This window comes from Gymnoscopelus braueri, assembly GCF_963280865.1.
Source record: "Gymnoscopelus braueri genome assembly, chromosome: 17".
Lineage (NCBI taxonomy): Eukaryota > Metazoa > Chordata > Actinopteri > Myctophiformes > Myctophidae > Gymnoscopelus > Gymnoscopelus braueri.
In genome coordinates, this window is record NC_137617.1 from 29,793,901 (window position 1) to 29,809,507 (window position 15,607).

General features: G+C 41.9%; 1 protein-coding gene across 1 annotated transcript in view; it reads right to left on the reverse strand.

Annotated features, from left to right (window-relative positions):
• Positions 1-4,350: 4,350 nt before the first annotated feature.
• Positions 4,351-15,607, reverse strand: part of myo1d (myosin 1D) — a 147,138-nt gene continuing 135,881 nt past the window's right edge. Inside the window, exon 22 of the mRNA XM_080455315.1 lies at positions 4,351-10,502. Coding sequence (XP_080311441.1) covers positions 10,346-10,502 — 157 coding nt within the window. The 3' untranslated portion in view covers positions 4,351-10,345. The remainder of the gene's footprint in view (positions 10,503-15,607) is intronic.

Sequence of the window (15,607 nt, forward strand, 5' to 3'; positions counted from 1 at the left end):
GATTTCTGATAACAGTAGGAGGACATGTGGGCGAACGATTGCTGGTCGTACTCTGTATGTTGACAAAGACCTACCTTTATTTTCATCAGAGAGAAAAAAAAGTTCATGGATGTTTTACCCCCAACAGCTACGGAGGTTTATTTATTGATTTTCAGAAACAAGCTTTTTCTTTTTCTTTTTTTTTTACTTAGATACAGTATGTAACATAATGCACGTGTGCCATGCAATTTTACAGTTTTTGGCAGGCAGAAGAAGTTGTTATTCTTCTTTCTATATGATTTACAAAACCAACTGCATCTGCATTAGAGAATGCTGTGAACAAAGTGGAACTAGTTTATTTAGCTATGCTTGCTAAAATAGGATATTTGTTTACCAAGGGATTCTTTTTTTGTACTTTTGTCAAAGGTTGCGTAGAAAACCACTTTGGGATGATGCTTCATTTTCTGCTTACAGTAAAGCATAGACATGATTAAAACAGTGCCATATCTTTGATGAAAATCCTGCGGGTTAGAGAACATTTTAAAGGATGGCCAGCCGCCACATGACTGGATGGATTTTCATCTACTAATGACTATTTACTGAAGCTTAATTTATTGCTGGTCATTTCTTCTCTTGGCACATGCATTGTAGATGAAAGATCATGAGCGAGTGATAAAAGACTTTGTTCAGAAGGGACAGGATATGAGGATGGCTTTCGTTTCTGCGGTGTAGCTGGTGAGCTTGTCTTTGGTGGGAATGAAGATTGATTGTGGTTCATGCAAATGAATGTTGCAGGGATTTAAGTGCTAAACATACAATTGAAAACCCTAACATTATGACAAACCCTTGTTAATCTGACCATCACCAAAGTTACATCATCAGGGAGACCTTGACCGAAAACATCACTGACCCCTTGTTTAAGAACAGGCCCTGAAATACACACACACGCACGCACACACACACACACACACACACACACACACACACACACACACACACACACACACACACACACACACACACACACACACACACACACACACACACACACACACACACACACACACACACACACACACACACACACACACACACACACACACACACACAGAGACCTGCAAAAACAGCTAAGCCGACCTTCTGTTCCACATATCAGAGAACACACACACTTCCTGATGGAATACGGTATTTCATTTGTGCTCGCTCAGCGTCGTGGAAAACGACAGCTTACCTTGAGGATAATCTAATGCCATTTCTGTGTAAATCAATTCAGAGGCATGCCCCATATATTCATCTGGGGTCTAGAGGAGATAAGGCGAGGTTATGTGATAGATTCCCTATCGACCTCTGTGGAGATAATCAAGTTTTCCATCAGTCAAGACAGTAGACTCAATGATATATTACAGAGGGCACTGGGAACACCCTGACAACCTGGATGAAGAGTGTACAGAAGAGTCGAAAATCACGGCTTTTCATTTGCATACGAGAGTGTTTGAGGCTACTCTCTGCTGCAGCTCTTTGCAATCTCCATTATGGTTCCAATCGCAGGAGATGCTTTTTTTCCTCCGCTTTTCTTTTCCCTACAATTCTGCAAGTCACAGTGGCAAAACAGTTGCCACACACACACACACACATATAAATGGACCATTAAAAACACACACAATAAAACAACATGGTATAACAAATAGCAAAAAAAGAAAAAAAAAGTATTTACCCATTCATGCATTTCATCTCAATAAGGACAATTGTGCATGCTTAATCTCAGTAGCTGTATTTCTCAAAATGCTCTGTTTTAGAAATGCATCATCTCGGCCATAATTTGCCATTTCTGATTGCCAAGACCAAGAGTAAGCTTCTATCATGTTTAATGCCTCCGTCGTACGATGGTGTTGCTCACCGAAAATAGCCAATCTACAAGCTCACAGCAAGTTGCGGATGCTTGAAGATCGGCTACTTTCGGCACGCCACACCATCATACGACAAACTATAAATCAGGCTTAAGAAAATTGTACTTGGAGAATGTCTAGCAGGCAATACCTGCATCTCCTTTGCTGTATTAGTGCAAGTCAGAGAAAATGAGCAGTTGAACGATCTTGAAGTGTGTGGCTTGTTATCTGTGGCGTTATGCCTTGTCGTATGGTTATGGGAGTGCAGTTATGCCTTGCCGTATGGTTATGGGAGTGCAGTTACACCTTGCCGTATGTGTATGGGAGTGCAGTGATGCCTTGCCGTATGTGTATGGGAGTGTAGTGACCAGGAAATCAGGTGGGAGTGTTGTTGTGTTCGTGCACGATACTGTAGGAGGGACAAGCACTTTGGACGGGCTTCAGCATGATTTGTTACACTTCGTTGTACGATGGTGCTGCCCGCTGAAAATAGCCGATCGACGAGCTGTACATAACCTGTTGTTAGCTTGTTTTTGGGCTACTTTCAGTGAGCGACACCGTCTTATGACGGAGGAGAAAATCAAGCATTACTGCTCTGGCAGAAATAAAAGCAGGGCATTGGGGTGAAAGGTCAAAAGCAGAGAATCTTGATCTTATCTCTGTCCGCCTGCCCCAAATTCACTGAAATGTGCCATTTTTTTCACTTGCATCACCAAGTAGTTGTTTGAGAAAAACAAAACAAAAAAAACATTTTTTGAAAAGCTTACAAAATTATTAAAAAAAGACTTAAGTGATAGTTTAAGATTTCTGTCAAATTCTTTTCTGTATCTTGTTGCGTACTTTGTAGAACAAAATGAAAATTGACGAAACAGTGGTTAAGAAGTTCAAACAGAGAGGCATTCTGTGTGTGTGTGTGTGTGTGTGTGTGTGTGTGTGTGTGTGTGTGTGTGTGTGAGAGAGAGACCGGGAGAGTTTTATTTGTACAGATGAATGTGTGAACCTTTGTTTTCTTATGGGAGAAAAAGGAATAATGCGCTACACTGGTACTAGGCGTAATTTTCTGTTGCTATGGGAGGGGAGGGGTGTTAATGCTGTTAAATAAAAAAATGTCTTTTTGAAAAAAAAAAGAAAAAAAAACCTATTGCTGTAATTTAAACTTTTTCTGTTTTTTTCAGTTGGTTTTTGCTTTTTTCTGCTTTAATTTATTTTTGTACTGTGATGGAAAATAAAATGCACTGATCGTTCAAGATGCCCGCTTGTCTTGCCTCTGTTTGTGTACTTGTTACTGTTACACACTAACCTGTCACATACATACATTTAAAAAAGTAGATAAGTAAATGTAAGCCATGGTCTTACAGTAGACGTCATGCTTTCCTCTAGACCTCAGCGTTGACAGACAGGCATACAGATATCTCGATGTAGGCGTTGGTTTAATATCCTTGCCTAATGTCAGTGACAACATTGTCCAAGGTCAACCATTGCCCTATTTTCTTAAAAATTTTAGAGCATGCATCTGATGGAAGGTGTAGATCAGCTTGGGATTAGGGATCACGTGATATTTTATGTAACTTAGTACATCAGTGCTTCTCAACGACCCCCAGGGGTCCTTGGGGGACTACCAGGCCTGTTAAATGACTGAGAGCTAGGAACTAAATGGACCCTTATGGGTCTGTAACTCAAGAGTCTACAAATGGACCCTTATGGGTTTGCATTGTGTGCTTATGCATTGTGTACACTATCATTTTACAGTGTGAATTGGGGTCCTACAGTTATATCAAATAGGGGTTCCCTTGACATTAAAAAGGTTGAGAGTCACTGACTTCCATCACCCACTTCTCCATCCGCCTACTGGCGGGCCATCTTAGCCACTGTCCTCCATCAGTGGGGGTGGGGATTGGGACACAGCGTCATGCAGACTGTGGAGGCTGTGGCCGTCTCCACGTCACCCAGGGAAACAGCTGCTGGTGGGTGGATTAACGCTCAGTGCAACCCAGTTGTTATGACATCAAATGTATAAGTCAACAGCTGGCCTTGGAAAACATTAGTCAACATGCCAGTGCACCTCACACACCAGCCTCACAGTCTGACTATGGATTTTATCTCGTGGGGAGAACAGATTTAACTATAGAAGTCTGTGCCCATATGTAAACCCCCCCCCCCACACACACACACACAAACGCACATAAAAGTACAGTAAACAACATGTCTAATGTTCATTCATCATCGTATAACCGTGTCACTCTCATAAAATAATAGATTTTCAACTGAAAAACCTGATGCGAGTTGAAAAACGAATATTTCCGTAGAGTGACGCGGTCTTACGACAGTTAATATTAATTAGCCCAATTTATATTTTGTTGTACGCTGTGCCGTGGACCAAAAATAGCATTTGCATCGCGTTGTGAGCTTACAGATCTGCTATTCTCAGTCTGTGATGCCGTCGTACAACAGAGTCATTAAAGAATAGAAGCACACAAGACAAGGAGCCATCGGAACAAATACATTTATTAATGAAAAGATGAATGAAATAGCTTTCATTGTGGAATGGAATGCATGTATGCATCTGGCTGTCCATACAGTACATACATTATAACAGTGAAATTCATTTTCTATTTGGTCAGGACACTTTCTCTTATTAATGTTCAACATTGATATATTACATAAATATGCAAAATATAAAAATTAGGCACTTAGGATCAACAAATGTGTGGTGTATAAATGGAGATTTCTGCATATTTTGTGTAAAGCCAGCGAGTAATGATTCATAACCCTGAAGGTTAACTGCTAACAAATAGCGCTAATACTGTACGTAAAAAAAATCATAACATTCATAACGATTTAGTATTTCTGTCTCTTCAGTAAAGGTAAGCAAATTAAACTGCTTATATAATAAATTGTACAACAAGGGGGAATGTGACCCAAATGGTTCAATTACAGTAATGTCATTGTAAATTTCAATAAGGCACTTAATAAGAGAGAGATGGGGAATAAACAACAACATAGTAAAGCATAACATGTTATGGATATGCTTAGGAAAAACAAAAAGGGAACAGCAAGAAATATTTGTTAGATCCCTGGAACATCCATCTAAGGCAGTGGTTCTCAACCTTTTCAGGCCGCGACCCCCTAAAATAATCATATTTGAACTGGGGACCCCCCACCCTGACAAACACTTGGAATTGTAGGAGTTGAGGTATTACATTTAGTTTGTCTCGGTTCCACAGATAAATATTGTTTTTATAGTATAGTTTGTTGATTACTTTTGATGCAGTAATTGTCTTTTTTCATTTCCTTTATTTATTTATTTCTAGGTATTAAAAATTTCTTAAAAGTCCTTAAATTGTCACTTCACTGTCATCTGGGGCCTACCAAAATCACGTGGGGTACCCCCTGGGGGCCAGGACCCACAGGTTGAGAACCACTGATCTAAGGAGTGTGAACAGCTTCATTCATAGTCCATAGCACGATAGTGTTGCTCGCTGAAAACAACTGAATTTCAAGCCAAAAACGTGCATGCGACACCGCCATGCTCTGGACTATAAATTAGGCTTAACTCTTAACAATAGACTCTCGTCTCAGATGCGTAGGTGGAGCTGAGAGGACACAGAATCATGTTCACATTGAAATATTAGAACCGAGACTAACCATGGACATGTAAGATTAAAGAGCAGCAAACTATCTTTCTCACCGACATCTTTGACATTTTCCATGACTCTGGAATGACCCCGTTTTTGATTTGATGACCGGCAACGGTTCCGGTAAGAGACACTAGAGTCTCCTTTGTGTCTCCTACCGGTCTGCTGGTCATCAAATTATTGGCTTAGGGATGCGACAAAAAAATATTTATTCAAGTCTCCATGGGGTGACTAATCGATAGATTTTCTTTTTGTTTTGGGTGAACTATCCGTTTAAATACCACCTCTGTCGCTACCCAAGATAATTCCAATTAAGATCCTCCCCTTGCCATAGCAACAAAAACCACAAACATGGAACATTTTATGTAACACCAAAGAGCACCTATCTATCAGAGCCACTGACTGATCCCTGCAGCGCTTCTTTTTTCTCTTTTTTAAATGGGAAATTAATTGCCACTAATTTGGGTTTACAAAGAAAGCAAAGCAATTTTGCACATTCAGCATATAGTATGATCATTATTGATAGTGCATTTGGGCTATTACTAGTGATCTGTGTTTTGGGGGTCTGTCTGTATCATCATCTCTGTGTTTGATGTGTTCAATCCCACCAGACACAGTGAGGGTCTAGGAGAAGACCCTCACTAGCCTGCAGGTTGGTACAATACAATCTACCCACCTGGGCAGAGAGCCAAGAAATCTGACAGAGGAGAGGAAATGGGAAAGCAAGGTGAGGGAAGGAGGGGGGGAGGGAGAAGGAGATGAGGCAGAGGGAGGCTTTGTGTGTTTGACAATTAGTATGGCTTTTTCCTCACTCCTTCTTGCAAGGGATTGGGGAGGGGAGGGGAGAGGAGAGTATTACCCTTTCTCCCTCCTTATAGCCAGGGATAGGGGAGGGGAGAGGAGAGTAGGAGGTGCTGGAGTGACATTGGGTCCATCCTAAAAAAAAAAAATTGTGAAGATTTGTGCAAATCTTTGAATATGTATTTTTAAAGCAAACATTTGGTAACTAAAATCTTTGCTTCTGGAGGTCCCTGGAACAAAACATTTTACAAATGTTCGCTTTAAAAAATATATATTCAAAGATTTGTACACATTTTCACGATTTTCCTAAAATAGCAGATCTACACGCGCAAGCTATGAGCTTTATATCTGCTATTTTTGAATAGCCAAAGGCATCTAAAATGACAGAGATGCTTTCCCGCATTGAATGGGCTAATGATGAGTGGAGAATAGTAGAGCGGAACATAGAGGAGGAGCCTTGTGGGACCTCTCATGCTGGAGGCTATGGGAGAGCTACACTTGTCAAATCCTGAGTGTTCATTTAACTCTGAGAGCGACCCTTACAGATACATTTTATACACTCTAATTAATCACTTTCAACCGGTGTCCCTATTTTGGTCATGTCATTATAGGTGAAAATGATGATAAATGTGAACAAAATAACAGATCTACAAGCTTTTCGCAGGGCGGCGTGTTGTGAGCTTCGAGATCGGCTGTTTTCGTCGCATGACACCATCGTACAACAAAGTACTAAAATAGGGATTTCTGTGGTTAACACTCCGAACACTCTGATCACACATGCACTCACGGACAGCCAGGCTAAGCTGGGTTCCATCCCCTTCATTAGCCTCTCACTTAACCATGTCACTCTGTTAATCCACACTCTAAATACGTAATTTTCTCCAAACAGTCAGATCCAGGCTTTAAAAGCTCTTATCAACCAACAGGGGGTAGGGGAAAGGTCATTTGTTACAAAAATGGAGATCATCTTCTTCAAAGGAACTGTGTGGTGGGGTGCGGGTATGGGTCTACAAACTAATTAAGATTACCGATTCATATAAAAAAAAAGCTAAACGACACCAGTCCTTGTATTACGTTTCCTCTGAAAGTGACTAGTAAGTAACAAGTTGTCCTTTTACCTACTGGTTGAAGTCAACGCCAGTCGATACCACTCTAACTAGGCCAAGCATCCAGGGAGCTTGTGTAGCTTTACCTTAGGCTGTCATTTTACCAGAGCATAGTCGATAATCCTACACACACACACACACACACACACAGTACTACTACAACAAAGTCTGTGTGGGCATGCAGAGCGCAAGGTGGACGTGAAAGTGCCATCCCCTATCAAGGCCAACCGTGTGCCTCAATTCACCTTAGGATTCCGTCCTCATCTGCCAGACAGGAAAGAGGGGAATAGTCTATTGTTTTTCCTTTGAGGAGAAAGGGCAGAATTTCTAAATGCTAAAAAGCGTGCTTTTTAGATGCATTCCATCCCTTGGTTGTCTGTGGACATGTTTTTAATGTTATTACTTTAGAGAATTTGAGAGAACTTATTCTCTCAATGCTGTCAATGAAACCGAGCTTGTAGATATTTTCTGTGTGTGACACTGGTTCACAACTAAATATAAATGATTAAGCCTTCCAGTCACATGAACACCATGTTCAAATCCGTTACTGCATGACAGTGTACTAGATTTCACATGGGTTAAAGTACTGTATATGAATAACTCTGAATAATGCATGGAGAAGGAAATGGTACAAGCATGGCTGGTGAGCAGCATTTTACGAAGGAAAAAAAAACACATTTATGGCTTATATAGGATGATAATATTAGATACATTGTAGGCTATTACACATATTGTACGCCAACCAGGTCTCGCAAGCATACGGGCATCCCACTGGGAAACCGTCTGTCTGGGGATATAAACATATATCACAGCTTGTGAGCACATACTGTACTGTACCAACCACTTGGGAGCGTTCCTATAGAGCGTGACATGAGAAAATCAGTTTTTTTCATAGTGATATTTTATTTTCATATCCCATTTTATATCCAGGCATATTCTCTCTAGCTAGAGAAAAAAGAAAAAACATTTAGTTTGTAGTTTGTACAAAAAGCGCAGAGTGGCCATTCTCCACCAGGAAATGAAGGAAACGTCTGTATTGTACACAGTAAAAACCTCTGTGTTTAATTTAACGGAGAGAGAGAGGAAAAATTTACATGTCATTTTGACAATAAGAGAGTTAAATGAACACTGAGAGGATCTGACTGTGTACTGTAGGTAGTGAGTTCCAGCACGACAGGGCTGTGAACAGTCGTCTTCAGTAAGTTACAGAGTCGGCTCACTGTGGCCTCTTGGCCAGCCTCTCTGGCACGCAGCCCAGGAGAGGAGAGGGCAATGTGGCACAGACCTACGCAACACATACACACATAGGGATACGTTACACAGTCTCTCTCGCTCTCACTTTCAACCTCTTCTCCCTTTTGTCTCTTTGATGAAGAGGATATTTTGTTGAGAGCCGGCCCCTTCAAGAGCGGTGAGGGGCCACTACAAGTCATTAGGCCATTGACTCAACACAAAGACAAACAAATTACACTACTTCCAGGGACTGGCAGTTCACATGGGGCCTGTCAAGTACTGCACTGTGATACTCTTGTTTCTTCAGTCTTCAAAAGGACACTGGCGGGTTTCTACGAGATTTGGACAATTTTGATACCCACCATTACAAAATGAACTAAGACAAATGAATGCTTAATTAACTTAATTTTGATTTCAAGCCCATAAGACTAGTCTCTGATTCCTTTTAGCTGGTACATGATTATGGTGATCTGTTGTGCATGAATGCATCTGCACACTTCTTGCTCACAGATACTGCATGTCACAATTTTGTAAAATTGTAATCTTTAGTCCTAATAACTAATTGGTCTCTGTGCCTGATTTTAAAGCTCTTATAAGTACAATGGTAACTGTATAAGTGCAATGGTAATTGTTGCCATCTGTAGGCATTTTAATTATTTAGATTTTAATGTACCTCTTCTATTATTCCTTGTTGTTTGTTGTATTCTTATTGTATTCCTTTCATTTGGCTGTTAGAAAGCTAACATCCCTTTGTGCATCCATAAGTGCTGTGCCGAAACCCTCCTACATTATGATTACATTATGACACTATGATTTTATGCTGTTTGCATATATATATATAATTAACACTTGCAGACAGACTACTATCAATGCAAAGACAGTGTAGCAGAAACAATTAGATGCAGAAGTTAAATTATGAGAGATTTTAGCACTTCCCTCAGAGCAGGCAAAGACAATTTGGGATGTGCTCAACACATCTCCATAACGTGACTAATAAACTAACAGTGAATTCCATTTTCCCAGTGAGAAACCATGGAAACACATTTATTCTACCGGCCTTTATGTCACTGGCAATGCGTCTTTTGCTGCCCACAGGGGAGTCGAACCATAACTACGGAATTATGTTCAATTAACTTACCATCTAGGTAGGTTTTCAAAAGAGCACCATTAGAGGATTCCTTATAATATGTCCTTAAAAATAAGTAAATACTGTCTCGTGACTGTAAGCAAGTAATTAAAGCTGGCGTCTTGTAAAGATCTGAGTCCTACTCTTTATCGTAATGCTGTGGAACATGATGCCACTATTGGCTTTTGATTTGGTTTGTTTATTTACCCCTTTGATTTGGAGTTCGTTTGGAATGTTCAGAGCATGGATACCTCATAATCTCCTCTCACCTTGACTACCTTGGTGCTAATAGTCCTCTTACACCAAGCCAATAACACAATTGTACAATGCAAAGCATTTGACATCATTTGTGAGAAAAGAAAAAAAAAATCACCTTTTTTGGTGGATTATGTCATAAAGTGAATATATTAAACACATGTTGAGCAACATTTTGGATTCAGGATACATTTCGTAATCGAAATGTTGCATAGAAAACCTACGGGACAAGGTCGACTTTTCTTTTGGCATGGGAGAAGTGAATCAGGCATGAAACATCATCTTGGCCTGCTTTGGGAAAACCTGTTCATCCCCCGTCTGCGCTTAGTTTCCCGGCACGGCCAGTATGTAACCCGATCGGCTCTTGGTGAAGTCGGGCTGTGATTGGTTGATCTTGGGCTCCACGATGACGGTGCACTTCCTGCCATTCATGCTGCACTGGATGGGACTGGTGATGTTCACCTGGAGCTTCCTCCTTTCACTAGAGAGAGAGACAGAGAAAGAGAGAGAGAGGATGGGGGGTTATAAGAGTCGATCAATACTAGGAAGTCAGACATATGGTGAAGTAGATACGTCGAGGAAGTGAGGGATACTGTCTCTAAGGTTTTGCTCATAGAGCAATTCTCATCGATTGACTGTCAAGTGGTATAGCCATTATTCAGCAGCAGAACCGAATCTGAAATCACTGAAATGCATCACACAAGGACAACAGTCCTCACTGCGGTGTTACAACACTGCAGTGTAAAGCCGGATTGAGACGGATTGAGACTGACGAAAACAACTTTGTTTGTTTTCGGCATGCGGCAACGTGGTACGATGGAGGATAAAGTAGGCATTACCCTACTGCGGTGTTACCATACAGGCTCCTCTCCTCGGTGATGTGTGCACTGCGTTCACTCGTACAGAGTAGCTTGGAGCATATGAATATGCACGGCTATTGGGGACCTATACAGCGTGTATTTGTGTGTGTTCAAATGTTCAAGGTGATTCATTGTCACAAGTACAACATCTAATCCACATGAACCCTGGCTATAGCGTCCCATTTCTGGGCAAACATTTAACGAAAATAGCATCTACAAGCTGAGCTTTTAGATTTTTCAGCGACGAGATTTGGTATAGAGCAGGGGTCTTCAACGTTTTCAGGCCAAAGGACCCCCTAGCTGAGAGAGAGATGAAGCAGGGACCTCCTCTATAAATCGTATAAAATTGTGTTTCAGATTCAACATTTTTTGTTTACGTGGTCTGCTCTTTTTGACCTCTTACGCCTCTTTGCCAAAAATAGCCGATCTACAAGCTCTGTAGATCTGCTATTTTTGGCTAAAGTTCTCCTCAGAAAATGGATGCCAGGGTTCAAGTGGTTAAGGTAAAAAAAAATCCTATCACACAAAGATTTGGCGGACCCCCTGTAGTAACTCTGAGGACCCCCTAGGGGTCCCGGACCCCCTGTTGAAGACCCCTGGTATAGAGGGAAAAAAGAGGGTCCAAGTATAGAGCCCTGGGGGACCGACCCTGTTCAACAAAGTATATATGGTTTAAGTGGTTAAGTGTGTGTATCTGTGTCAAAGTGTACGTACAGTATCTCTACAGTATGTGTATACTGTCTATCTTCATGTCTATGAATATCTAGGCCTTACTGTATGTGTATGCCTATCTGTGTGTGTGTTTCCATTGGAAGGCCATACGTTGAGGCCATTAGGCCTGCTGACGGCTGCTGACGGAGGAATGATCCATATGGCCGTGCAGGGGTTGTAGCAAGGCAGCCCCCGCCGCCTTTTAGCGGCTGTCACATCTAGTTAGTCGCGCACTGGGCCAACGAGCGCTTTGCCTCGTTTGCTCTTAAACAGGATCGATGAGGGGGAGCAAAGAGTGAAAAGGGACGAAAAAGCACAAATTGTGTGACACTGAGAGAGAGAGAGAGAGAGAGAGAGAGAGGGAGAGAGAGAGAGGGAGAGAGAGAGAGAGGATGACGACATTATAATGTACTGTATTTAAAGTGATGATTTTGAATGACTGAACGGTGTGCAAAAACAAAGACAAGCGGGGAAAGGAGTGTAATGGCTGATTTATACTTGGTTACGCACCAAAAATGTCAGATTCACAAGCTCACAGCGTGTCACACTGCAACGTATTATGAGCTTGTAAATCTGAGATTTTGGGTGCTTGACACTGGCATCCAGCTAAATATAAATGACCTTTTATCTCATATCATTTGATTGACAGTTCTCCTGTTTTAAACACACAATCAACCCCCGCTCATTGTGACACAGTTCCATGCCTGTCTGTGCTGTTTGTAAACAAGTCCATCAAAATGTTAATTAGACCGTACGTCAGATTCGTCATTCACGGCACTCGTTCTTCTCACTCGGTCAAAGACTAAAGGTCCTTACACACCGGGGCGATTTTTTCGTGCGAATAATACGCTTTTTTTAAAAACCTTATAAAGTCAATGCAAGCGTACATGGCGCGAAAAAGCGGAGCGAAAAAGCGTCTTTTAATTATTCGTAACGAGTCCGAATTTTGCGTATATTCGCACATTCGCCGGTGTGTAACCGCCTTAAGACTGGGATAATGAGTCAGCTCTCAATGTTCTCATCTCGATTACGTGATCTCGCAAACAACAACAATCACGACAACAACCCCCACTGCCCACGCCACACTCCTCTACAGAGCATGTTTACCCATCCATCCATCCATCCCTCCCGTTGGCCTTGTGCAGTATGGAGCAGTGCATGGTAACACTGCCTCTGGTTTCCATGGAAACCCCCCTGAACTGAACTCCTCCATCTGTCATGGCCGCCGCTGCCAGCCAATGGGACTGTGTGCGATTGTGTCTGCTGTGAGTCTGGAGTGTGTGTGTGTGTGTGTGTGTGTGTGTGTGTGTGTGTGTGTGTGTGTGTGTGTGTGTGTGTGTGTGTGTGTGTGTGTGTGTGTGTGTGTGTGTGTGTGCGTGCGTGCGTGCGTGCGTGCGTGCGTGCGTGCGTGCGTGCGTGGGTGCGTGCGTGCGTGCGCTGGTAAATGAATGCCTTTTCTCGTGTCCATCTCATGGCATTCCCTGTCAGTGGGGGGGTATGCTATGATCTCCTTGAAGGACATGCAGGGGTTAGTCGTACAGGTACACACACACACACACACACACACACAGATTACAGTAAATAGCCACGAGGCATCCACTGGACACACCAAGAGCCAATTCGGCACCTTTATTATGATGTGTCAGCAGTTGAAGGCCTGCTCGGTGAAGATACAAATAACCCTTTTGACATCCCAATAAAACGTAACGGGGCATTTTATCTCCCCCACAGAAATAAAACACACGGTCAACTGAATCTTAAGGTCAGTGGCTGGCCGGCCTATTCCCATCATGGGCGGGTCTGAGCCAGAGACAAGCCCTGAGGGCAGACCTGGCCTCCTCTCCTATACTGGGAAATCAATTTGATACTTCTCTCCATACCCCCCCCCCCCCCCCTTCTCCTCCTCCTCCCCCTTCCTCCTCTCCGTGGTGTCTGCCTCTGTCCTTCATGCCATGTGAGTACAGGCTCACATCTGACCCAAACTCCCTGCACAGGGGGGTTAGAGGAGGAGAAATAGGATGGCGAGCGAGAAAGACGGGGGAGTTGCTAGATAGAAGGCTTGAGGGGGGAGCTGGTAGATAGAAAGGTAGGGGTGGTAGATAGAAAGGTAGAGGGGGGGAGCTGGTAGATAGAAAGGTTAAGGAGAGGGAGCTGGTAGATAGAAAGGTAGAATGGAGACAGTATAAGAGAAACACCAGGAGGAGGAGGAGTGCAATGAGGAGGAAGAGGACACACAAGGAAGAGGCTGCCTCACACATTAAAATGTGTTCATTTAACTCTTGAGAGTGTACAAATGATCGGTTGCATTTGTACACGCTCCAGACAAATGTATAAATTAACAGTGAGGATTTTACAGTGTGTGTAGTAGGGCATTCACAACTAATGATTTTTACTAGTCGACTCATTTGACCAAGTAGTAGTCGACTAGTCGACTAGTCGAAATTTACATTACATTTTTTTTTCTTTAAATTAAAAAAAAAAGCTTTTTTTTTTAGGGGGGGCATTGTTTTAATGCCATCCTACTACTATATTACTATTATTATTATCCTCCTGCCCTTATTTTTATGGCGTTTTAAGGGAAGCGCTTCTGGCACAGCAGCACAGCACCACAGCAGCGTCTCCAAGGATCCCCATTGCCCAATAATAGGCTTTTATTGGGCATACTTTTGACCCCCTTTTGATAAAAAATAAAGTCAGGAGGATAATAATAATAGTAAGATGGGCCATTACTATGGCATTAAAACAAATTACAAAAAAAACAAAACTATTCGACTAGTACCAACAAAGTCGACTAGTGGTTATACTAGTCGACTAGGTGAAAGCCCTAGTGTGTAGACCCCTTACAGGTCAGGATCAAAAACACCAACAGAACCTTACAGAGCACACAGAATGTATTCAAGAGGTCTTTTTTATTCCACACATTACTGAATTCTTGAGTCTTTACCGGTTCCCAACAAGGAAGTGTAGTATTTTTGTTCTTGTTCTTTTTAGGTGGTAGAAGGTAAGATGTGAGCCAAAATCCCAAGTGTTAATTTAACGCGTGTTTAGGCTATGAATAACATAAAATAAAAAAAAGGGAGAAAACTGGGGGGAGGTATAGAGTGCTTGACATTTTCTATTTTCAGGCCCAACACTCACGGATGCCTTTGGGTGCTGCAAGGCCGCCCAGGCCCCAGCTGTGACTCATCCACCTCACACAGAGGAAGCTGGCTCTCCACCAAGCCTTCCTGTCTGATGAAATATTTATGTTTGCTGCAGGTGAAGCAGGGGAGAGAGGGGTGGTTGGGGAGGGAAGGCAAGCTGAGACTTGCTAAATGCACAGGACTTTGGGGAGGTTGGATGTAGGTTAAAGTGCCCCCCCCCTCTTGTCACATCTATAGCGAAGATGATGACAGTGCTGGTCTACAGGAGAGTGAAAAAGCAGTGGTGGAAGTAAAGTACATTTACTCAAGTACTGTATTTAAGTACAATTTTGAGGTGTTTTTTACTTTACTGGAGTACTTCCAATTTTCAATACTTTTACTTCTACTCCACTACATCTCAGATCCAAATATTGTACTTTATTCCACAACAATTATTTGAAAACCTTAGCAACTAATTACTTTGCAGATTTTGATTATTGTTACTAAACATACATTACTCACTTCAGCCCTGTATACATTTTGGCTATTTTCAAAATATTTGTATACATTTTATACATTTGAAAACTTGTGAAATGGGACATTCTCCATAATGAGTGGTTTCTACTTTTGGTACTTTAAGTACATTTTAATACCAATACTTTTGTACTTTTACTCAAGTAAATGTTGAATTCCGGACTTTTACTTGTAACAGAGTACTTCTACATTGCAGTGTTGATACTTTTACTTAAGTAAAAAACTTTGAGTACTTTTTCCACCACTGGTGAAAAGGGAAGCTGCAAGGCCTGGGAACCGGAACCGTGCCCAGAGTTTGGTACCAAAATGATGCACTTGAATGAAAAGTTCAACACCTGTTTTCTAGGAACAACTGCTAT